Consider the following 24,675-nt stretch of genomic DNA (forward strand, 5'->3'; position numbering starts at 1 on the left):
AGGTCCCCACCAAAACTTAGACCGAACCTACGCCGTTGATATGAACACCCTTCTGTCAAATTTTAATCGGATGATTGATTGATGGCCTTAATTAATTGATATTAATTGATATCAAACCCCCTCCCCCCATGGGAACTATGTGACCTCTTGACCTCCCCCCATGGGAACTATGTGACCTCTTGACCTCCCCCGATGGGAACTATGTGACCTCTTGACCTCCCCCCATGGGAACTATGTGACCTCTTGACCTCCCCCTCCCCCAGACATATGTCACATATATCATATGATGGGAAACTATGTGACCTTGTGACCACCCCCCCCCCCCGGACCTCCATTTGTTCATCATTATCTCCTCCAAAGCTCATAGAATTACCCAATAGAATCTGAGACAGGGGGTTTGGTCTTTTCTAAGGTTTCTGTTATAAATACTGTTGAGAAAATCAGGCAGTCTACTACTGAGAATTGTTCAAGAACTTTAAAATGTATGGAGCTAAACGAGTTCATCCTGCTGCTGAGAATAAAGAACCTGTCTCCTCTGCAACATCTGATACGGATTCGGAGTTACCTAGCCCGAGGACGTTTGCTAAGATGATGGCGTCAACCCCGTTAACAAATAAACATCTGCTTGATGAAGAAGAACCTACAACTGTATATGAGATCCCGATAGCAGTGAGACCGGATTTGGGTCTGGTGATGGACACACCGGCATACTCACCTTCGTCGCCTGATCCAACTACCTCAGAAACTGTGGATAAAAGAGAAATATTGACAAGCGGGACTTCTCTTCTATGCGAGACACCAATTTCCATCTACGACAACTCAACTCTCGGAGCGGGTGCCCCCAAAAGATCGACATTTTATCTGACTCGTGTGCAGATGCCGGGGCTCCAATCCTTCAAGGAAGACTGGTGTTTAAAACCTCACGGCCTTTGGGGCTCATGGGGTTATGTTTTCCGTTATGAGTCCGGAGAACTTTACCTGTACCAGCTGGACAAGGATGAGGAGCTTGCACCAATAACGAATACATGCAGCCTCACCTATAATGACTGGGCGGTGCTAAGGCTCGCAATTCCTCGTGCCAATGAAAACATTGAAACGGCGTTGAAGCAAAATACAAGAGAGAATGAGCTCGACCCTCGATCTGCAAAAGAAAACCAGAAAGCGGTGTTTCCCGACCGATACTGAAATTGGAAAGGGAGAATTTCTCTTCAGTGCAGTGTGGGAATCGAAAACTACTGAGTCTGGCCGTTGGTCCTAACGGGCAAGCAGACGGAAGGGAGACAGCGTGAATTCCCCAGACCTGTTTGTGTTGGAGGCATTTAATCTAGATTGTGGTGTATTCAGAACCATGCTGGCTCTCCCATTTGATGCATGGTCTGAGAAAATGGAGGAAGTTGGGGCTCGAATTTCCGAACTGTTTCGAAAATCTCGCTGTTGGCTTGATATTTTGTCAGTGAAAAAAACTCTGACATTTCCTGTCCAGCCTCTCTTACACTACTCCTCATCGGAATCGTCTCCAGCACTCTCTCCTTCAAGTTTTCTGATACCAAGTACCCTAGCTGAAGAGGGTATTGTTAAGGAAGAAATTTCTAAATTGGTTAACTTTGGAAAAAAGTTGGCTCTCTCTCTTCCTCTGGATCCCAGGTCCTCTCGGCGGGCCACGTGTAGCCACAAGGAAAACAACAATGCGTGTTGACATCACAGAATTACAGAGTTTAATCCAATATAAGACAATGCATAAACTTAGAAGTAAGACAATGCACAAACTTACACCAGAAACTGCAGAACAACGGAAACATACATTCATTTACCTGACATAAATGGAAAGAAAGAAAGAAAGAAAAGCAAAGACGTGGAAAGACATCTTTGGAGAATTGCAAGGGCAAATCTAATGTGTTACTTCTGTGTAGAAAGTTTTATCCTCTTGTATTTAATTTATTCAAATAAGGCGTACCTTTGCTCCTCCAACCAGGAGCTATCTCTGACCCTCTATCTGAAGCCTAAAACCCCTGCCGTGTTTACAGCCTTTCACAGATGAGTGTGAAAAGCTACAACTTCCACTGTATTGTTTTCCCACAGACAAAAGGCAGTTCAAACGATCCTAGCAAACCATCTGCTGGAACTACAGGTAACATAAAGGTCAAAAAGCCAGAATACATTAGTAATTTCAAAACCAGAATTAGGCCATTTGAATCAAGACATGTTAAGTTTTAAAACTAGCTTATTTTAAATTTATTTTCTCAACAGTATCCCTACAGCAGCAGCACCAGCTGCAGAGGACTCTGGAGATCCTGCTCCTACCTACTCCCAACCTCCGACGGCAGAGGACTCCGGAGATCCCGCTTCTAGCTACTCCCTGCAAGAAGATGAAATTGATGGATGGATACCAAGTACCCTCATCGCTTCCGTAAAAACAGCCTTACTGCATCTATTCAGTCTAATCTGTGTCAAGTATGTCAAGGAAACCTGCTACGGCTGCATAACGGATCACCCGAGCCAGAGGCAGCATCAATGCCTGGAAATACCGGAGGAAGATTATTACCAGCTCAACTTTCGTCACATCACACAACGGCTCCTGACTCCACGATTCATACCTGCTATCCAGAATCTCCTGAAGCAGCGCCGCATACAGGCTGAGGATGCAAAAGTGAAGATGATTGCAGAAACGGTTTTACACGAACTGAAATCGACATACGGAATCCAGACCGCAATTACTGACATGTATCAGGACATGAACAGTGATGAAAACCTCATTCAACTCCGTTCTGTTTCAGAGTGTTACACTATGAATGAAAAGTAATCTCTCTTCACTTGTATCATCTTATTTAGCATGTTTAAGTATTTTAATCATTACCCTTTACCGATTGATTTCATGCCAATAAAAATAATTTAAAAAAAAAGTTTTAGTTACTTTATTATTAGTGTGATTAGCTAGCGTTAAATATATTGTTTATATACATATTATTGGTTAACATTTAATTGTAATGATTGTGATTTTCTTACTATTGGAGGAGAAATAAAACATTTGTACCGCAATTTTGTTTTCTCATTATTTTACAACCGATCACCAAAGCAGGTGACTGAAGGATGGCTGAGAGAAGGTTAATGAAGAAGGTTTACTACACTCCATCACACCCCGGTAGTTTAGGAGGAATAACAAGGCTGAAAAGAGCTCTGCAGGATGAAACGGGAAAGAAGGTTAAGATGGAAAACGTACAAGATTTTTTATCAGAACAAGACACCTATACTCTGCATAAACCTGCACGCATACATTTTCCGAGAAACAGAGTTTTTGTCACGGGGCCTTTAAAACAGTTTCAAGCAGATCTTTGTGATATGCAAGCTCTGGTCAAGGAAAATGACGGTTATAATTACTTATTGACAGTCATTGACATATTTTCTAAAAGAGCGTATGTACAAGTTTTAAAGAGGAAGACTGCTGACCAGGTAGTAAAAGCCTTTGAATCAATTTTCAAAGACAGTCAGATTCCTAAAAAATTGCAAACGGATGCAGGTAAAGAATTTTTTAACAAAAAATTTAAAGCATTTTAATGAAGAAGCACGGCATTGAGCATTTTTCCACCGCGAGCGAATCGAAAGCATCCGTCATCGAGAGATTTAACTATACAGTAAAAACGAGAATGTGGCGATATTTCACCGCTAATAACACCCGCCGTTACATCGATGTTGTGCAAGACTTGGTGAAAAGCTACAACTATGGGTATCATACAAGTATCAAAACTAGTCCTATGGAAGTGAATTCAAAAAATGCCCTTCAAATCTTTCAGAACCTGTACGGTACATCCTCAAGCAAACATCGCAAGAATTCTAAACCTAAGCTTAAGCCCGGGGATCTTGTTCGAATATCTAAACTACGCGGCGTTTTTGATAAAAAATATGAACAGAGTTTTACGGATGAAGTGTTTACTGTGGTTGAAACCATACTTCGATCTCCTCCTGTATACAGACTCAGACTTGGATGATGAACCTATACAGGGCTCTTTTTATGAAGAGGAGCTTCAGAAAGTGAAATTGTGTAAAGATAAAATGTACCAAGTGGAAAAAATATTAGATCGTCGCACCGTTAGAGGGGTTAAACAGGTCTTTGTGCAGTGGAAAAATTGGCCTGAGAAATTTAACAGCTGGGTTAGAGAGGATGACCTTCAAGATATATAATGGGAGCCGGCAATACATCTTACACAAAACAGTACCATGGAGCACTCGGTAGAGGATGAAGGGTTCTACATTACTTTACCATCAAACGCCAGTCTTGACGTTTTTAAGGATAATACCATTTCAAGTTTCCGCGTGAATCTAGCGCAGCACATTAATTTAGAAGGATCGTGGCAAGTAGCTTTAACGGAGATTTCTTACCCGCACACTTGGCATAATGTTCCAAAAGAATCCGCGTTCTTTGAATGGAGGAAGAGGGGAGGTGTAAACATTAATCGGGAGAATATCGTGTCTGGATACTATGAGACAATAAAGCAGCTAAAAACAGAGGTCGAGTCTCATCTTAGAACGAAGAATATGTTTTTTTACACGACCGCTGTTGAAAACAGATTATTCTTTTTGGCAGATGACGATCGATATCAGTTACGTTTTCACGCACCTGTCGCTTATGTTTTTGGCGCGGAGCCAGGAGAATGGATTACTTGTATTAAACATGACCCCTTTCCTTACCCGATGGATAGGAAAGCTGGATTCTACCATCTTTATTGTTACAGCGACGTGGTCGAGCAGCAGATAGTAGGAGATGCTTATGCCCCCCTGCTACGTACGGTTGAAGTCGAAGGTAAATTCGGAGACATAATCACTCAAACCTTTAATCCTCCCGACTATCTTCCTGTGGCACGGAAACATATCGAATCTATTCAAATCGAACTGAAATCAGACCAGAACGTTCCAATAAAATTTACCTACGGAAAGACAATTGTGAAATTGCATTTTCGACTTGTGAGGTCACAACGAAACCTGAGATGATAGCTGAATGAAATCTGGACAGAAATATTTGTATAAAATTGGTTGATGATGAGGGTATCATTCATATGAGCCCATCGCAGCAGTGTGAAAGAGACTAATTTTAACCTCGGCAGAACTGTATAAATCTGAGGTAACATGACTCAGATAAATCCGAGGGATGATCCTCACCGGTTCATCCATTATTATCATAACCAAGTAGGCGGAGCCTTACCAGGTTTTTATGGATCTCCCACCATGTATGGTCGAGGAATCGGATCGATATTTTCAAGATTATTCCGGTTTGTCTCGCCTCTAGTTAAATCAGGTTTTGCCCTGGCTAAACCTCACTTAAAAAAAGCAGCCACCAACATCGCCACAGATGTCATTGGTAGAGCAATGAATAAAATATCTGGTTCCAACCAAGAAGGATCAGGAATTATGGTTCTATCAAGAAGGGCAAGGAAGCGGCCACCGGGGGAGCGGGTGCGGAACTCACAAATACGTAGAGCACATAAGCTAAAGAAATCAAACGGGAGAAGCAAGGCTAAGGGGAGGAAGTCTGCTCCTAGCAAGGATATATTTCACTAAACGCTAATTCAGTGAAAAACATGGCTTTTTTGCACCACAAATCGTCCAAATGCACCCTAGCAGAGTTGGATTTGTTTTCAGCCCCTATGACCCAGCTATCTATAGAGGATAAGGTTTACACTGAAATTTTACCGGTGTCGGCTCTTACTAGAAATGGGCCTATTGAGTTTGTGATCCCTGGAGGTGAGAAATATCTGGACTTAAATGACACTCTGCTTCATCTACGCATCAAGATCACCAACGCAGATGGTAGTAACCTGGCTAATGACGAGGCTGTGGGGTTAATTAATTATCCACTTAACACAATATTTTCTCAATGTGACATCACACTGGGAGATCGATTGATATCTCAATCAAGCTCCACACATCCTTACAGGGCAATGATTGAAACTCTACTCAACTTTTCTGGAGATACGTTGAAGAGTCAATTTACCGCAGGTCTTTTTTACAGAGACACAGCGGGTGCCATGGATTCTATCATTATAAACAATGGTCCGAACGCAGGATTAAATAAAAGGGCCGCTTTCACCGCCGAATCCGGAGAACTTCACCTGTTGGGGGCGCTTCATGCTGATTTATTTTTCTGTGAGAGGGCGCTGCTTAATTCTGTGGATTTGAGAATTAAACTAACACGAGCCAGCGATGCCTTTTGCCTGATGGGAGCTCGTGACTCAACCTTTCAACTGAACATTTTAGGCGCTTCTCTTTTTATTAAAAAAGTCTCAGTTTCTCCCGCCGTCCGGAGGTCGGGGGGGGGGGGTGGTCACAAGGTCACATAGTTTCCCATCATATGATATATGTGACATATGTCTGGGGGAGGGGGAGGTCAAGAGGTCGCCTAGTTTCCATAGGAGGGGGAGGGGTGAGATCAAGAGGTCACATAGTTCCCATGGGGGGAGGGGGTTTGATATCAATTAATATCAATTAATTAAGGCCATCAATCAATCATCCGATTAAAATTTGACAGAAGGGTGTTCATATAGTCTTCTAACGTTGATTCACCATCGTGTGCAATCTGTTGCATACCTCCTCATCTCCCCCTACTCCCTCCCAAACCTCCCCCCACTCAGCTGCTCCTCCCAACCTTCCCCTCTTTACCTCCTCTCATCCCTTCTTCCCTCCCCACATCCTTGAGCTCTGGATCAGAACATTTTATGACTTGGTGGCCACCAATTCCCTCAGTTGTGATGGGAAATGTGAATGCCCTAACTAATAAGATGGACGAACTGACAGCGCTGGTTGGGAGCCAACAGTGCTACAGACAGCAGTCTGCTTATCTTCTCGGAGTCGTGGCTAACTAGCCATGTGCAGGATGCTAATGTGGATCTGCCTGGTTTCACCACTGTGAGAGCGGACCGGGATCTTAACGCCAGTGGGAAAAGTAAGGGCGGAGGCCTAATTCTGTACGCAAACAAAAAATGGTGCCATCCAAACCACTTGACTGTAAAGACTGTATTATGCAGTGCTAACTTGGAGCTACTAGCAGTTAGCATCAGACCCCATCACCTGAGTTTTCACACATCATAGCTGTGTGTGTCTATGTTCCGCCAAGAGCAAGCGCAGACAGCGTGTGATTCTATTTGTAACCTAAATTACATTCTAGGACTATTACCATGTTTCCCCGATAGTAAGACACCCCCGATTGTAAGACGTATCGGGGGTTTCAGGGGGGTCGGCTAATATAAGCCGTACCCCGAAAGTAAGACATATGTCTTACTTTTCGGGGAAACACCTCTCATCTAGCTGCGCGCCGCCTCCTGCCCACGTCCGCGCCGTCCCCCTCTCCATACGTCACCGCGCCGTCCCCTGCACTTGTCACTGCCGTTAATTTTATGGTTAAAACAAAAAATTCGACAATTTTTTTCCAATATAAGACATACCCCGAAAGTAAGACATAGTGGGACTTTTGGGGATAAAAAGAAAGTAAGACACTGTCTTACTTTCGGGGAAACACGGTAGGATTATTAAAAAATAATCCAGGTGATTCTTAAAACTAGGTTCGTTTGCTGGAGGAGGTGGCAAATTTGTAAAACATAGACACAACTAGATGGTGCAAAATTGGTGAATTGTATTAATATTTACAATATATACAAGTTAGTCCACAATTTAAAGTCCAGAAGGGTTCCTTAAACCAAGGAAGTCAACAAGTCTTTGTTGATGAAAAGAAAAAAATAATAATCCAGTTCCATCAGTGAAGATTGTTGGGCTGAATCTCCAACCAATTCAGAAGAGTTTCCTCAGATGATAGAAGGTGTTGCATTTCCTAATCCGCTAAACGGTCAGCTCGCCAGTCTGGTCAGCAGGATGCCAGACAATCCTTGGTTCATCCTTGACCCTGCGGCCACTCCTTGAGCGGGTATCTGTAACACACACCTGGCCTGTGTAAACAGGCCTAAATAATCAATTTACATACATGTGTTTTCTTATAATTACATAAGTTTACATAATAATTAAATGCAACTTATGCAAATTCAATTTCTTTGTTTTTTTGTTTTATACCGGTAAGTATTTCAATTTGAATGTGCTTTATTTCGGTGTAAAACCACTCAGCAGGCTGGGGAGGCTAGTGCTAGCATGCTAGCTCCCGAACAAAACACTCACCAGTTCCCTCTTGACCAACCGTGATCGTTTCAACGTTTGGTCGAATGATCCCACGTCTGCAAGTTAACAGAGGCACACGATTGAAGGATGTGCAATAGACATTTGAAAACCGCTTTGGAACAGACCAGAAGCCTACCTGCACATCAGAGTCCAACAGCGCCTCCTACCTGCACATCAGAGTCCAACAGCGCCTCCTACCTGCACATCAGAGTCCAACAGCGCCTCCTACCTGCACATCAGAGTCCAACAGCGCCCCCTACCTGCACATCAGAGTCCAACAGCGCCCCCTACCTGGGGTGCCGATTAGCAGCCATATAAGCGGTAGCTGTCAATTTAGGACGCTGACGTGCAGCTGTCACATGACTAAAACCGCGCGAGAACAATGTTGTACTCGCGCGGTTTGTATTAAATAAATTAAGGAAAGGAGGATTTTTTAATTAAATCTTTAAATAAAATAAATAACTAAATTTAACAAAATGGAAAATAAAATAAAACTGAATCTAATATGGAAGAATTATCCTGGTTACATAATGTTACCTTAACACTGCAAACCCAGTATCCAGAGGCTTTTATCATCATCTCTGGTGATTTTAATCATGTCAGTTTAGACAGTACCCTCACTACTTTTTACCAGGTTATAGACTGTCCTACAAGGAGAAATAGAACAATTGATCTGTTGTATGTAAACACCAAGGATGCCTACTCAGCTACTACTCTTCCTCCTCTTGGTAAATCGGACCATAACCTTGTACATCTGCAACCTACATATACCCCGCTAGTGAAAAAACAAAAAGCCAAAATGGTGCAAGTCAGGAAGTGGTCCGATGAGGCAGAGGACGCTCTTAAAGACTGTCTTGGATCACTGACTGGAGTGTTGTAGTGGGGTCTCATGGGGAGGATATTGAGGGGGCTGTGGAGTGTATGACAGACTATTTGAACTTTTGCATCGACATGACCCCCTTCTGCCGTTACTTCCTGCTCACCTTCACTATTTGCTCTCACCACTCATCCTCCTTTTACCGCTGACCAGGTACGGACTGAGCTAAGACGACTCCATCCTAGTAAGGCTGCAGGACCAGATCGGGTGTGTCCGAGGGTTCTAAAGGCCTGTTCTGTGGAGTTAGGAGAACCTCTACAGCATGTCTTTAACCTGAGTCTGCGACTGGGTGTGGTCCCCACACTATGGAAAACATCTTGCATAGTTCCTGTTCCAAAAAAGGGTCGCCCAAGCGAGCCAAATGATTATAGGCCAGTTGCTCTGACGTCTTACGTCATGAAAACATTGGAGCGGCTGGTCTTGAACATGATGCAACCCCAGGTGCAGAGCGTTAAGGACCCTCTTCAGTTCACCTACCGAGAGAGGGTGGGTGTTGAGGATGGTGTACTTTATTTGCTTCATCGTTCCCTCTCCTACTTGGATGGAGGGAGCTGTTTCCTGAGGATGCTCTTTTTTGACTTCTCCAGCGCCTTGAATACCATCCAGCCCCATCTACTACAGGAGAAATTGAACAGCATGGCTGTGGACCCCCATTTGGTGCGCTGGATAATGGATTACTTGACCAACACACCACAGTTCGTCAAGAAGGGCACGGTTCTTTCGCTCCTCCTCTTCACCCTCTACACCTCTGACTTTAAATACAACTCAGCTACATGCCACATGCAAAATTTTTTGGATGATACTGCTATTGTGGGGTGTATAAAGGAGGGTAGAGAGGGGGAGTACAGGAGCCTGGTGAAGGACTTCGGAGCATGGGGCCACAGGAATAAACTCCAACTGAACATCTCTAAAACAAGAGATGGTCCTTGATTTTCGTAGGGTGCCCCTCTTGCCTCAGCCTACCATTATTGATGGCATTGAGGTAGAGGTGGTCAGAACATATAAATACTTGGGCCTACAACTGGACAATAAGTTGAACTGGTTTTCCAATATAGACAATGTGTACAAGAAAGCACAGAGTAGAATGTACTTCTTGAGGAGACTGGCCTCCTTCAATGTGTGCTCTAAGCTCCTGTACATGTTTTATAAGTCCATTGTGTCTACTGTTATATTTAATACAATTATTTGTTGGGGGGCAGTGCAAAGAAGAGGGACATACAGAGATTGAATCGCCTCATCTGCAGAGCTGGCTCTGTGGTCGGTGTGAGCCTGGAGTCTGTGGAGACAGTGGTGGGACAGAGGACACTGTCTAAACTCAGTTTAGTCCTGGAGAACACAAGACATCCCCTCCATACTGTCCTCTCCAACCAGAGCAGCTCCCCCAGTGACACTGGGATGTTCAACTGAGAGGATTAAAAACTCCTTTGTCCCACCGGCCATCAGGCTTCACAATGCTGTGATTTCTGGGAGGGATAAGGGAGGGAGACGGAGTAATTAGCATTTTAATGTATTTATTGTATTTAAGTTCTTTTACTGCACTGCCCCCCCAACACACTTTTAATGTGTGTGGGTGTGAATTAATGTGTGAGCAACAGACAATCTTAATTTCCCTATGGGATTAATAAAGATTTTTACCTTTACCTTACCTTAATCATGTTTCAAATGAAGCATTACATGTTGAGAACAGTGGGTTGTGATTCCTTTCTGTACATTTTCTTACTTGTCTGTAAATATTACTGACTGTGCATAATGTGTTGACACAAAACTATCTACAAGTCTCTACTAGGAGTTGTACAGTCCACCCCCCCGATGGGTATTTTTCTTGTACCTACATAAAAGAACCACAGACAACGTATATGAATTTTATGACAAAGCTTTTGCAAAAGGAGAAGTCTCTGGTAGCAGCTCCTCCAAGCCGTTCACAGAGCATTCTGCTCTCCTTACGCGTAAGCCCCTGTTTTATTGTCAAAGAAAAACAGCCAAGGGTATGAGGGGCCGTTTAGGACAAAATTTACGTTTTGTCTCTCACACACTACCAAAAACTCTCGCACACTCAAAAAAATTACGTTTTGTCTCTCACACACTACCAAAAACTCTCGCATACTCCAAAAAAGTAGCCACGCACACACAAACGTTAACTTTCTCGCACACACACTATCAGCTCGCTCACATACACTGTACTAACAGCTCGCACATTTACAAACATTAACTTTCTCGCTCACATACACTACCAGCTCGCGCACATACACACAAACGTTAACTTTCTCGCTCACATACACTACTAACAGCTCGCACACACACACAGACGTTTATCTCTCACATACACAAGACTAAAGTTGAACACACACACACAGTACTAAGACTCGTTTTTTGAATGTGTGAGAGTTGTCACGGAAGAGGCGGGGCATAATTTTTGGATCAAACTGCGCATGCGTAGATCCTAAACTATAATTTTCCATTTTTGACTCACTGTATGTTGTATTACTTAGTATATTTGTGTTTTTAAATATATATAAATATATTGAAACTATCTTTCAATAGCTACCTTATATTAAACTATGTTAAGGACAAATGTCAAACATAGTGCAAATATTTTGAAAACAAAGTAAAAGATCTTGCAGGTATATTAATCTCCTTCCTCCTTCATCAGAAATGAAAAATTATAAATGCACACTATGTGTTGGGAACCTGTGTTTGTTGACTGACTTTTATTTGTCAGGCTTACGAGACAAAAGCTGAAAAAAGATCGATTTTCTTCGCTTTCAAAATAACACAAAACAGCGAAAAAAGACCTCCACACCGGACCTCGTTTATTTATGTATGTATTTTTATTTTGATAGCTGCCGATTAAACTGAAAGTTACACATTGACATGATCATATGAGTAGTTTTTACCGAGAAATCGATCAGAAGCGCCGTGAAAATGGTCATATTCACCGGATCCACGTCTCTGGCTGCAATGCGCGCTCCCGTCACAGGGGGGACAGATTTTCACGGGGGAACAGAATTTCTCACAAGACCTCTTAATAATTCCTGTAATGCTGCCACCCAGTGGACAGATTGTACTACAGCAATTTTGCTATTTTTAATCAATCAATCAAATTCATTTATTTCTATAGCACATTTAATCTACAAGAAAATTAAACGTTCTATATATATTTAAAATATATATAGCACAAATATACTAAGTAATAGAACATACAGTGAGTCAACAATCGAAACTTAAGGTTTAGGATCTACGCATGCGCAGTTTGATCCAAAAATTATGCCCCGCCTCTTCCGTGACAACTCTCACACATTCAAAAAGAGTTTCGCTCTCACACATTCAAAAAACGAGTCTTAGTACTGTGTGTGTGTGTTCAACTTTAGTCTTGTGTATGTGAGAGATAAACGTCTGTGTGTGTGTGTGCGAGCTGGTAGCAGTGTATGTGTGCGAGAAAGTTAACGTTTGTGTGTGTGTGACATTTTAGTATTTTTTTTAGTGTGCGTGGCTATTTTTTTGGAGTGTGCGAGAGTTTCTGGTAGTGTGTGAGACGAAACGTAATTTTTTTGAGTATGCGAGGCAACTTTTTTGGAGTATGCGAGACTTTTTGGTAGTGTGTGAGAGACAAAACGTAAATTTTGTCCTAAACGGCCCCTCATACAAGGGGGCAGTCAGGAAAAACAACAGAGGTCGTAAAACTTCTAACCCAAACAACTAGCAACCCAGTTCCAGGTGTGATATCTGATCTACGGTCTGAGCCCAGTTCAAATCTCGGTCAAACTGTTAACAAGACAAAATACGACTACACACAGTTAGTTAGGAGGTATTCTGGTTGGTAAAAATTTAAGGTCTGAGAAGCACAGAGTTAACTGTTTCACATGAAGATGAACAGACAGTCCTGACCTCCAGGCCAGTTCATACACACATAAGGAAGAGAACACTTTAAACAGAAAATCACAACGATCTATAGACTGAATGTAAACTAAAGTAATAACAAAATGATAATACCCAAAAATCTCTAACACCCCCCACCCCCACCCCACCGCACACACTAGTGGTTTGTCCCAACCAAACAGCCACTTTGCTGCTGGCTTGTTTGCAACCAGCTTCTGAATTGAATTCTCCGCTGAGCAGTTTTATGGTAAGTCTTTCAATATTACTTTGATCTTAAATGTGATTATTGAAAAATAAGGGTATTGTTTTGTTCCTATATTAATCCTGGTTATTTTGGGGCAAAACGGATATTTTTAATAATTGAACTCATGTTTCCTTTTGTATTATTTTCATCCTACCCACCACTCCAGGCCTAAGTATGAAATCCTGTGAGATTTTGTGGGATTTTAATTTTTAAAATAGGGCGGGGCCTATTGTTTGGTCTGGGAGAGCATGTGGTGGACAAGAAAGTGTAAGGCTGGCTGGTCCAGGTGGGCTTTAAATTGTTGTGATAGTAATCACTTGTTTTTAACTTTTTATTATGATATGCTTAGGGATGTGCTTAAATGAGCCTCTGTACCAGAACAGCTGAGTTGGATGATTACATGACCGTCTGCAGCCATCAAGAAGTGCAGAAGGTTGTTAATCATCCACAGATTCAATCCAGGTGAGGCAGAAGGGAAACACTTAACATGTAAGGCAGGTGAAACACTGAACTAAACCTGCTAATGACTGATTCAGTCTGTTGATTCTTGGATTGGTAACTGGTTAAATTGAACTGGACTATTGTTACTTGTGTGGGATCTTTATTAGCATATAGACACTTTTTAAGGAATTTAATCAACTTATTTGGAAATATTTGTAGTTGATGGAAGATTGAACCAGCTATTTGATGGAAGTTTATTCTGTATGAATTATAAATAATTTTTCCAACTACACTATAAATCACCTTTTGTTCGATTTATTTGTCTCTGATGTGTTAAATAAACCTGATCCTCCCTGAGTTTTATCCTTAGGTTTTCTGATGAACAGCCCTTTATTTTAAATATTGATTTAATATCAATATCATAAATCCTACACTATACTGCAGCTTGATGGGTAAATGCAGTTGTATATGTAAACATTAAGATAAACATTTAACAGCGAGTGTACATGAGGAATTATATTGTTTGTATTTGTTCTCAGACAGGCACGTGCAGAGAGGGGGGTCTGGGGGGGCTTGAGCACCTGCCCTTTTTGCTCCTTGCCCCCAAGTGCCCTTTTGGTCAAATTATTTATTTATTTATTTATTTATTGCTATTATTATTTCCTAAGCCCTCTTCTGAATTATTTCTTTTTTTTTTTTTTGTACAACATAATAAGCCCTGCAGTCACCTTGTTACCTTTGACCTTTTGCCCGTGACCCAGTTGCCTCTCCGCAGTGAGATAAGGCGGCTAACTGGAGCTGAACGTAGCGAACGATCCAGATTACAGATCAGTTTTTGGTGAATTAAAATGTTTCTGGTGAATAAAGTGGAGCAGACCTGCTGCTTGTCAGATGACGGAAAACGTTGAAGTCTCGTTTCTGCTTCAGAGGTTTAAGCAGAGAGGTAATGAGATACAACAGACACTGACAGGCCTCTGTCTGCCTTTCTCTGAAGAACTACTGAGGGGAGGAGACAGCCAGGTGAGGAGAAACTGTTCTCATCTATCATTCAGTGTTTCTATCATACAGACATTAGGCTGTTGTTGTTGTGCTATTAGCTAGCTGCTAGCTAACGGCTTTGCTAGCAGAGCTAGATAACTGAAAGCTTCTTCCCTGTGTACGAGGCACATCGCCCGTCCAAAACTTATCATCTCCATAATGAATATATGTCCGATCTTCTAATTTCCTTTGCTGCATAATGTACATTGCATTTATTCTGGCATTAGGTAAATGTACCTTGAAGGAGAATAGCACTTAAATAAAAGTCCAACAAGGATATTCATTTAGAATTACAAATAACTCGCCCTGAATTACCATGATAGATAAAATGTATGTCATTAATGAAGGGGAAAAAACTCAACCCAGACTTTAAGTTTAGGGTCTGGTTCGGAGAGTTTGTAGTTAAATTTTTCCCCCAATTATTCAATGGGAAAAAATAAACTAACCTCAGTTAAGTAAAATAAAATTGTAATCAAAACTTTTGGAATTGTAATGATTCTTTTTTAAAAAAGTTGTTTAAAAGACTTTTTTTTTTAAATTAAATAACTCATTTTTACCAAACACAAACTTTTATTTGCACGCATCAGGAATCTTTTGTTGTGATTTTAGGCCCCGCCCACAACATCATGTGAGAATCACAAGTAAAACTTTAAGTCACAAACAAAAACTTGGAATAGCAAGAAAAGATTTCTGACATGCACAAATAAGTTTGTTTTGCAAAAAAGAAAGTTAACTTCATGAGTCGAAAATGTTTGATTTAAATTTTTTTAAAATAATTTTTAAGCAAAACTCAGCAGGCTTTTCTCATGGTGACATGCATTAACAATTCAATTTTTGCTTTTTCTTTTTTCTGCAGCTCCACGTTAGTTTGATGCAGCTCTGCTTTCCTGGATGGACCATCTTCATCTCCACTGCAGCAACCAGGCAGCTCTGTTTTATAGATTACAGTCACTAAAAGGTTGCATTGGGCCTTGTTTATATCTTTAATAGTGTAATTCTGTAAAGACAAAATATGTCCTAAATCAAACATTTAGATAATTTCTGGCTTTAGAAACCCAAAGAGAAAGTGATGAAAACAACCCGAACAAACTCGGGAGATGAGAACCAGAAATCATGGGGTTAAATATTAATGGTTTGTTTGCTGTTTCAAATATAGATTATAGATTTACAATGCTCCCTGAAAGCATTATTTTGTAAATAAATCTCAAGTCCACCTGTCATGATATGAGGGAAGACATGAGAGGTAATCGTAACCGTGCTTCTTTATTTAGCTACAGCATAAGATAACATGAACTGCTTCCTATTCAAACTCCTTTTTCTCTGTATAGTTTCCTGGTGCTCCCCCAGTGGCCATGAAACCAAACTACTGTTACTCCAGATATACAATAGAAACTAATCTCACATCTCCCTTCTTATAAAGTTAACCATTGCAAGATCCCAAATATCTGTAAGTTAGCTCAGTTTCTTAAATGATACATTCTCTAATACACAATTAATTACTCCATTTAACTTCATCTTTAGCTGTCACATCTCTTTCAACAAATGTCATGATGTGGGGTTTGAAGAGCTGAGGATGGAACGCAGCAGGACCCAGGTTACGGTGAAATAATGGTTTTTAATCTATGCCATTGCAGCACAGGTGAGCAACGGCAAAGCTCTAACACTGGTAGCATCTGATGACAACTGACATAAGACAAAAGACATGACCTTCGACAATTGACAAGAACCTGACGAGGGGAAACAGACACAGGTGGGAATACACAAGAGGGTAATCGAGGAAACAGGACACCGCTGGGATGGCTCAAGACTAAACGACACAGGAACTAAACTGACTAGGAAACAAACACAGAAATCTAAATCCTTTCAACAAAGGTTCCTTTCAAACTTAAACCCTGGATGTTTTCAGAGCAACTTTCTCACAACATTTTATTAGTTATATATCACAGTCTTATCAAATTCCATGTAGAACAATGCAGGACATCACAGGGGTAGACTGCCTCAGCCATGATAGGATTACTATGCCTTTTGCACCTTATCAGTCTCTGAATCTCAGAGGGAGTTTTATTTCATGACCCCTTGAAGTTGTTCTCACAGGAGTAGATGGTAGGAAGGGTTGGCATCAATGTTTTTTCCAGGACAGGAACAGTGGTGTGGCTGTCGGCCAGTCATAAGTTGCGCTGGACCGGCACCTGTTGCTGCTACTGGTGTGGAGTGGTAACTCATAAATCAAATCAAATCAAATCAAATTTTATTTATATAGCACATTTCAGCATCAAGGCATTTCAAAGTGCTTTACATAATTGAAATAAAAACAGCATGTGGTGCAAACAGTGAGAAAGAGAAATAAAAAGAAAGTAATAAAAAGATAAAAAGAAAAGATAAAAACAAAACAAACAAAAAAAAACATCAAATACATTGAAGACATCAAAACCCACACTCTAATCCTAATTTAACCATAAGCAACTCTAAACAGGGTTTTAAGTTGAGATTTAAAGGCTCTCAGTGTTTCAGCTGTTTTACAGTTTTCTGGAAGTTTGTTCCAAATCTGTGGTGCATAGAAACTGAATGCTGCTTCTCCTCATTTGGTTCTGGTTCTGGGGATGCAGAGCAGAACCAGAACCAGAAGATCTGAGGGGTCTAGACGGTTGGTACAGCAATAACAGATCTTTAATGTATTGTGGTGCTAAACCGTTCAGTGATTTATAAACAGTATTTTAAAGTCTATCCTCTGAGCTACAGGGAGCCAGTGTAGGGACTTTAAAGCTGGTGTTATGTCTCCATCTTCCTGGTTTTAGTGAGAACAGCAGCAGCAGCTTCTGGATCAGCTGCAGCTGGAGGATTGATTTGTTAGTCAGACCTGTGAAGACGCTGTTGCAGTAATCAATGAGGCTAAAGATAAACGCATGGATGAGTTTCTCTAGATCTCACTGAGACATCAGTCCTCTAATCCTGGAGATGTTCTTCAGGTGATAGAAGGCCGACTTTGTGACTGTCTTTATGTGGCTCTGAAGGTTCAGGTCAGAGGTCATCACTACTCCCAGGTTTCGGGCTGATCGCTGGTTTTCAGTTGTAATAACTGAAGCTGAGCATTGATTCTAGTTCGCTCCTCTTTAGGTCCAAAGATAATAACTTCAGTTTGTTTCTGTTCAGCTGGAGAAAGTTTTGGTACATCTACACATTTATCTGTTCTAAGCATCTATTCAGTGACTGGATGGGGTCAAAGGTCACCTGGTGACATCGTGATGTAGAGCTGCGTATCATCTGCATAGTTATGGTAGCTGATCCTATTTCCTGTTATAACCTGAGCCAGTGGGAGCATATAAATATTGAATAGAAGGGGTCCTAGGATTGAACCTTGGGGTACCCCACATGTGACCTTTGACCTCTCTGATGAGAAGTTTCCGATTGAAACAAAGTAATCCCTGTTTTTTATGTAAGATTCAAACCAGTTGAGCTCTGGACCGGAGAGTCCGACCCGACTCTCCAGTCGATTCAGTAAGATGTCGTGGACAACAGTGTTGAAAGCTGCACTGAGGTCCAACAGAACCAGCACTGTGGTTCTCCCACAGTCTATATTCATATGGATATCATTGAACACTTTGACTAGGCCATCTCCGTGCTGTGGTAACCATGGAAACCAGACTGGAAGCAGTCAAAGTGATTCATTATTGTTAGGAAGTTATTTAATTGTTTAAAAACTGCTTTTTCAATAACTTTGCTGATGAATGGGAGGTCAGAGGTCAGAGGTCGGCCTGTAATTCTGCAGCAGTGATTTGTCCAGATTGTTCTTTTTTATCAGTGGTTTGATAACTGCTGTTTTCAAAGCCTGGGATAAAACACCTGAAGAGAGCGATGAGTTACTATTTGGATCAGATCATTAGCAACGACAGGCAGGACTTTCTTAAAGAAATGTGTGGGTAGGACATCCAGACAGCAGGAACTGGAGCTTCACTGACTTATCATTTCTTCTCGGGTTTTATCATTAAGTAGCTGGAATTGGGTCATTTTTCCTGCATTTGTTTTGTTTGGGCCCAGCATTGGTACTGGCTTTAGAGTGGATGTGCAGATTAATCCTCTGATCTTTTGAATTTTCTCTGAGAAGAAACTGGAGAACTTGTTGCAGGCATTAGATTGAAGTTCAAGTGGTGACGTCATAGGAGGGTTTGTGAGCCTGTCAACAGTAGCAAATAAAGCTGGAGCGTTGTTAATGTTTTTGTTTATGACATCCGCAAAGAAAGCCTCTCTTGCATGTTTTAGTGTTGTGTGGTAGTTACGTCGTCTTTCTTTGTAGATGTCATAATAAACGTGTAGTTGAGTTTTACGCCATTTCCGTTCGGCCCTACGGCAGAGTTGTCTTGCATATTGAACTGCTTGTGCATTTCTCCATGGAGATTTCTTCCTACCAGTCACAACCTTCACTTTAATGGGGGCAATGTAATCAATGATATCTGAAAGTTTGCACTGAAAATCATCTACCAACTTATCTACGTCATTATAGCTTAAGGGTGAGGAAGAAGAGTAGATTAAATGTTTCTGCTGTGTTTTCTGTGAAAAACGTTTTGTGATAGTAGCTGTTTGTCCAAGTGGGTTAACGGATAAAGAACATTCAAAGATAACAGCAAAGTGATCCGACAGGCGACATCAGTTACAGAGACACTGGAAATACTCACACCCTCACTGATAACCAGGTCCAGTGTGTGTCCAGGAGTGTGTTGCTTGTTTGACATGTTGTGCTAAACCAAAACTCTCTAATATATTAAACAGATTTTTTGCCCCTCGGTCTTCAGGTTGTCAACATGAATGTTGAAATCACCGACAATTATCAAACAATCATAATCAATGCATATGAGACAGAAGTTCATTGAAGTCCATAAAGAAATTTTCCTCATATGTTGGGGTTTTGTATAAAGTTAGTGTCAAAGTTCGTTTGTGGCCTTTTACCTCGATTCCAAGATACTCAAAAGACATAAAATGACCCAGAGAAATTTTACTACAGTTCATGGTATTCTTAAATATTGAAGCCACGCCTCCTCCTGTTTTGTGTTTTCTATTCTCACTTAAGAAATTGTATGTAGGAGGCGCTGATTCAATTAGTACGATTGCTTCATTATTGTCATTCAGCCATGTTTCTGTCAGGAATAAAACATCAATATCACGCTCAGTGATGAAATCATTAATTAATAGAGCTTTAGCACAGAGAGATCTGGTGTTTAAAAGAGCCAGTTTAAGTGACTTGGGGACTGAAAGTTCTTCAGTCTGAGGTTTGAATTAAGACCTCTGTTTTCTGTATTTCTGTGTTTTGTAGCTTTTCTTGTAGTGATCCGGACAGGTGATGTCCTGCTATGAAATGTCGGGGGGCCAGACACATTCTAGAGGAAGACGGGTGTAAGGTAATGTCTGGACCCCGGTCTCAGAGCGCTGGATCCTCAGAGGCAGGTGGCTTAGATGAAGTGAGGTCTGCTATGTTAGCGCTAAGGAGAGTCGAGCCGAGGCGAACCTGTTGATCCGTTCCATCCTGCTGGGAGGAGGAGGAGTCCGTCCGTCCTCCTCTCTGACCCGGATCCTCCACCAGCATCTTCAGGCGGCTCAGGTGCAGCCCGACTCTCTTTAGTGATTGACTTCCTGGGAAACTCTGATCTTGTGAGTGAGTGGGGGAAGGAGAAGGGGAACCAGTTGCTCTTTCCCCCGTCGTTCTATCAGTTTGTATTGGAATAGTTTGTTCTTGATAAGCGGAGGGATCCATCCTAGTCAGACATCCTTGAGCCTGTTCTTCTGAAGCGATGGTCACATTGTTGTTCTTGTTGATAAAATGAAAATGTTTGCAGTGAGCAGCCTTATTCCATGTTTGTTAAGATTGCGTCCTCCTCTTCCAAAGAGGTGAAAGCGCTGCCAGTAGATCCAGAGGTTATCGATGAAGGTCACTGAGCTGGCAGAGCAGGTTTTAATCAGCCATTTGTTTATCATGCCCAGCCTGGAATGTTTTTTGTCTCCCCATTGAGGCGATGGAATTGGACCACTGAGAAATAACTTCATTTTTAATTTTCCCATAGCGTCCAGAAGAATATTAAAGTCCTTTTTCAGAATCTCCGATTTTTGCTTTGCCAGATCGTTGGCTCCAACATGCACAACTAAAGTCTCCATGTTTGGCTGATCAGCGGTTAGAGAGAGCACTTTGCGAGTCAAATCAGATACAGTGTCACCAAGAAAAGAAACCACTCTCCTTTTCTTGGGATTGCAAACATGACTGATTCCATTTACTCTCTCATCTCCAACAATAAGCACTCTTGGCATACCTTTCGTTTTCCTGGTGGTCATTTTGTCCTTCGGAGCTTTGTAGGGTGGATGTGCTGGTCTCACCTCATTGTTGATGTTTGAAGATGGGTTTTCACTCAGAGGCTCAGGCTGGAGTGCAGAAAATCTGTTTTTCAGTGGGATTCCCACGGAGTCGGAATGTTTTGGGGCTTGGGCTGGTCGCTTTGTCCTTGGAAGCGAGGTCGGTGGAGCCGTTTTGGTTCCAGCTACTTGTTTGCTGTTCTTTGGCGGAGCAGGTGTTGAAGTTGAAGGTGGGTTTCGGTTCAGAGCCGGCCACGGTGTTTCGTCCAGGTGAGGGGTTCTCCCTGTTAGTCGTCTCATGGGATCTGCAGTGTGAGACTTTTGTTTCGGCTTGGCGCCCTGAGCGATCCAGGGTGAGCTGCTTGATGCGGGGTGTACAACCTCTCCGCTGGTTTGAGGAAGAGTTGTTTCATTTCCACAGGTAGCGTTGATCTCAAAGTTCACCTCCAGCCGTTGAATCTTCGTTTCTAAAAACTGAAGTCGTTGTAGAATACTGTTAATGTCCTTGGGGTCGGACGGGGGCATTTTGCCCTAGCTCAACTTGGAGATGAAGAAAAGTAAGGTAAAAATAAAAGTGAAAAAATTTCCCAGTCCTTAAGTCTGAAGTAATCCAGTTATTATGTCGATAATGTAAATATAACCATAAAAATTGTGACTTTAAAAATAATTCACAGGCAAAGTTGTCAGTAAGGACGGGAGAGAGCAGTAAGGGCTAAGCAGGGGTGAGGCTGTTTAAGGATGTACTTGGCAGTCTGAACAGCCCTTTCTGCAGCTCCATTAGATTGTGGGTGATGGGGGCTGGAGGTTATGAGTGAACCTGTAGCTCTGCTTGAACTCTTGGAACTCTGTCTATGTAAACTGTGTCCAGTTGTCGCTGATGAGTTCCAACAGGATGCCCCATCTCACAAACGTGTTTGAGCTTGTTGATGACCAGAGTGCTGGAAGCGGTGGTGAGGGAAGCGATTTCAATGTCCCTGGAAAAATAATTAACAGCAACGAGATACGTCTTACCCTCAAGCATAAACAGGTCAACAGCAATTCTCTGCCATGGGCCACTGGGCAGAGAAGTTGTCATCAGTGGTTCATGTCTCTGTGTAGGTTTGTGCTCTCTGCAGACTTCATTTTGCTTATGATCTGCGCACTAATCTTTGGCCACCGCACAACTTAGCTTGCTCCTGACCCTTGGTGAGGCCCTGGTGGCCTTCGTGTAGTTGGTCTAAAACACCAGCTCAGAGTGCTGTTGGAACTAGGATGCGGTCGTGATAGAAGACCAGCCTGTCCAACTCTGTTAGGTGACTTCTGGCTGCATAGATCCGTGCAGTAGTGAGCTCTCTGCCATATTGCGAGGGCACTCCTTTTCTGACAAACAAGATTACTTTTGGAAATTCAGCATCACTTCGTGTAGTCTGGCAGAGTTGCTCCAGCTTTGGTGACCTGATTGGTTTGCTAGCCACCATAGTGTTGACATATGCCTTTACTTGTGTTTCAGTTTCCGGAACATAACTGTCTTTCAACGGATGTCTGGAGAATATGTCGGCGACTACGAGCCACTTACTGGGAACATGTTCAACGGTGACATTGAACCTCATAAGACGCATAAGTAATCTCTGGCATCTTAGTGGCGTTTTCTGAAGATCGTAAGAGCTGATCATTGGCACCAGTGGCTTATGATCGGTTTGTAACCAGACATGGGCCATGTCTGGTTCACAGGCCCAGACCGACGCCAGACACTCCTTTTCAATCTGTGAATATCTCTTCTCAGCATCGGTAAGTGTGCACGAGCAAAAGGCAACAGGACGCAGCTCCCCCTCATGGTCTTGTAACAGAGCAGCACCGAGGCCGTAACTGCTGGCATCAGCGCTGACCACTATTGGCTTGTTGGTGTCGTAGCAGCAAAGGGCTGGCGCAGCTGAGCATTGCTTTGGCCTTGTTGAACGCTCGCTCCTGGGGTTCATCCCAAACCCATGCAGTCTCTTTCTTGAGCAGATTAGTCAGTGGATACAGCACTGTGGACAGACCAGGCAGGAATTTCCCAACATGGTTCACTAGCCCAAGCACCTGTCTCAGCTGCTCCACATTTGATGGACGATGCTATTGCATCTTAGCAATAGCATCCACCTTACTCTCATCAGGCTTTACACCATCAGCACTAATGATGTGTCTGAAAAACTGAAGTTCAGTTTTCCCAAAGTGACATTTGGCCCTGTTCAACTTAAGACCTGACGCCTTGATCGTCCGCAATACTGCATCGAGTCAGCGGTCGTGTTTCTCCTTAGTAGATCTGTAAACCAGAATATCGTCCATCACAACAGTTTCTTCCAGGTTGTCCTTGCCGTATTTCTGCGCTGGTTTCTGTCTTGATTTCTCATAGCTCCTCTTTGTGCTGCTAAACTGTTTCTGTCTCACCTCAGTCAAACGGCTCTCTCTTTAGGCGTTTAAGTCCTTAATTCTGACACCATGTCATGATATGAGGGAAGATACGAGAGGTCGGACGCTGTTGCGTACGACTCAGCGCTCCATGAGGCGTCTACGTATTCACGTCTATACCCCATTGTAGCATACTGTGATCACACTAATATATAAAATATGTAGTTCCAATGTATTGAAAATACATGCTAAATATATTACAATCTTTGTGAACTTGAAGTACACTCATGATTAGTCTGACTTAAAGTATGATCAAGTACACTAAAATTTAGCATAGTTAAATAATTATTTTTCAGCAGACTGAAACTGTCAGGAAGTGGCTTCATTAGGCGCCACAACGGGAGGAAGGCATCGAGGAGCCAAAGTGACACCAACCAGAGTCAGACCTGTTAGCCCAACTAGTCCTGTTTTCTGGTTCATACAGAACAAGCTGAACCTCCTGGACCTTCATGGACAATAGATTGATGTTCTGACAGTCAAAAGGAATCAAATATGTTTACAGATCTATCCCTGTTTTCTAAAATAAAATGTTATATTAATGCCATGTTGTCGTTTTTAAGCAAATTTTTGGGAAATGCGGTAATGTAAGATGATTATGAATGACATATACCCATTGTCTGCTAATAAAATTTAGTGTTTAACATCAGTGAAGAAATTTTTAATGGTATTGTGGCGACACTAGATGGAAATTCAGATTTTGTGGAAGTTTAATTTTAGTAAATTGCTCAACAACGCCACCCTGGGAATTTCACCCTGGGAATATTACCTCTTGTTGAAGGCACACAGGTTCAGTTATGCAGGGATCAAAACATCTGAGACCATTTCAAAATTATAAAAAACGTTTATTAAATTCTTTTGAAAATATTTTTAAAACTAGTTTCTTCTTTAAAAATCAAACTAAAGAAATCAAAGAAAATAAAAGAACTGCAGCAGTTGAGGTTACCGGCCGGAGGGGGCGCTATGGGGACGACATCCACCAAACACAGCAAATAAAAAACCTTTAACACCAGAGGCAGTGAGACAAGCCAAACTCCAGAATCACAGCACACAGACGAGGAAGACACCGTCACCACACCAACACCGCCACCGGACCTCAGCAACTGCAAACAAAAAACAGTTAACCAATATAACAATATCAGCCCGACTAAATAAACAAAAGGGCTGTGAACAAAAGTAAAAAAATAAAAGTCAGACAATACAGGTTAAAACATTAAGACCAGGCGTGGCCCTGCCACAGCGGGAGATGGAACGGGCGCGCCGATGCCACACCCCAAACAAGGTCCAATCA

General features: G+C 42.0%; 1 protein-coding gene and 1 long non-coding RNA gene across 2 annotated transcripts in view; both read left to right on the plus strand.

Annotated features, from left to right (window-relative positions):
• Window positions 1-355: 355 nt before the first annotated feature.
• On the plus strand, window positions 356-2,800 carry LOC148152628 (uncharacterized). Its single transcript, XM_088003567.1, has 4 exons — window positions 356-1,166; window positions 1,270-1,477; window positions 2,259-2,390; window positions 2,453-2,800. Exons 1-4 carry the CDS (start codon window positions 481-483, stop codon window positions 2,798-2,800), a joined length of 1,374 nt encoding a protein of 457 aa, XP_087859693.1. The 5' UTR covers window positions 356-480.
• Window positions 2,801-13,304: 10,504 nt separating this feature from the next.
• LOC148152629 (uncharacterized) overlaps window positions 13,305-24,675 on the plus strand; it is a 118,647-nt gene continuing 107,276 nt past the window's right edge. The window contains exon 1 of the long non-coding RNA XR_015762224.1: window positions 13,305-13,610. This is a non-coding gene — a long non-coding RNA (uncharacterized LOC148152629). The remainder of the gene's footprint in view (window positions 13,611-24,675) is intronic.

Source organism: Poecilia mexicana, unplaced genomic scaffold (genome assembly GCF_051168715.1).
Source record: "Poecilia mexicana isolate PSO_F unplaced genomic scaffold, ASM5116871v1 scaffold_23, whole genome shotgun sequence".
NCBI lineage: Eukaryota > Metazoa > Chordata > Actinopteri > Cyprinodontiformes > Poeciliidae > Poecilia > Poecilia mexicana.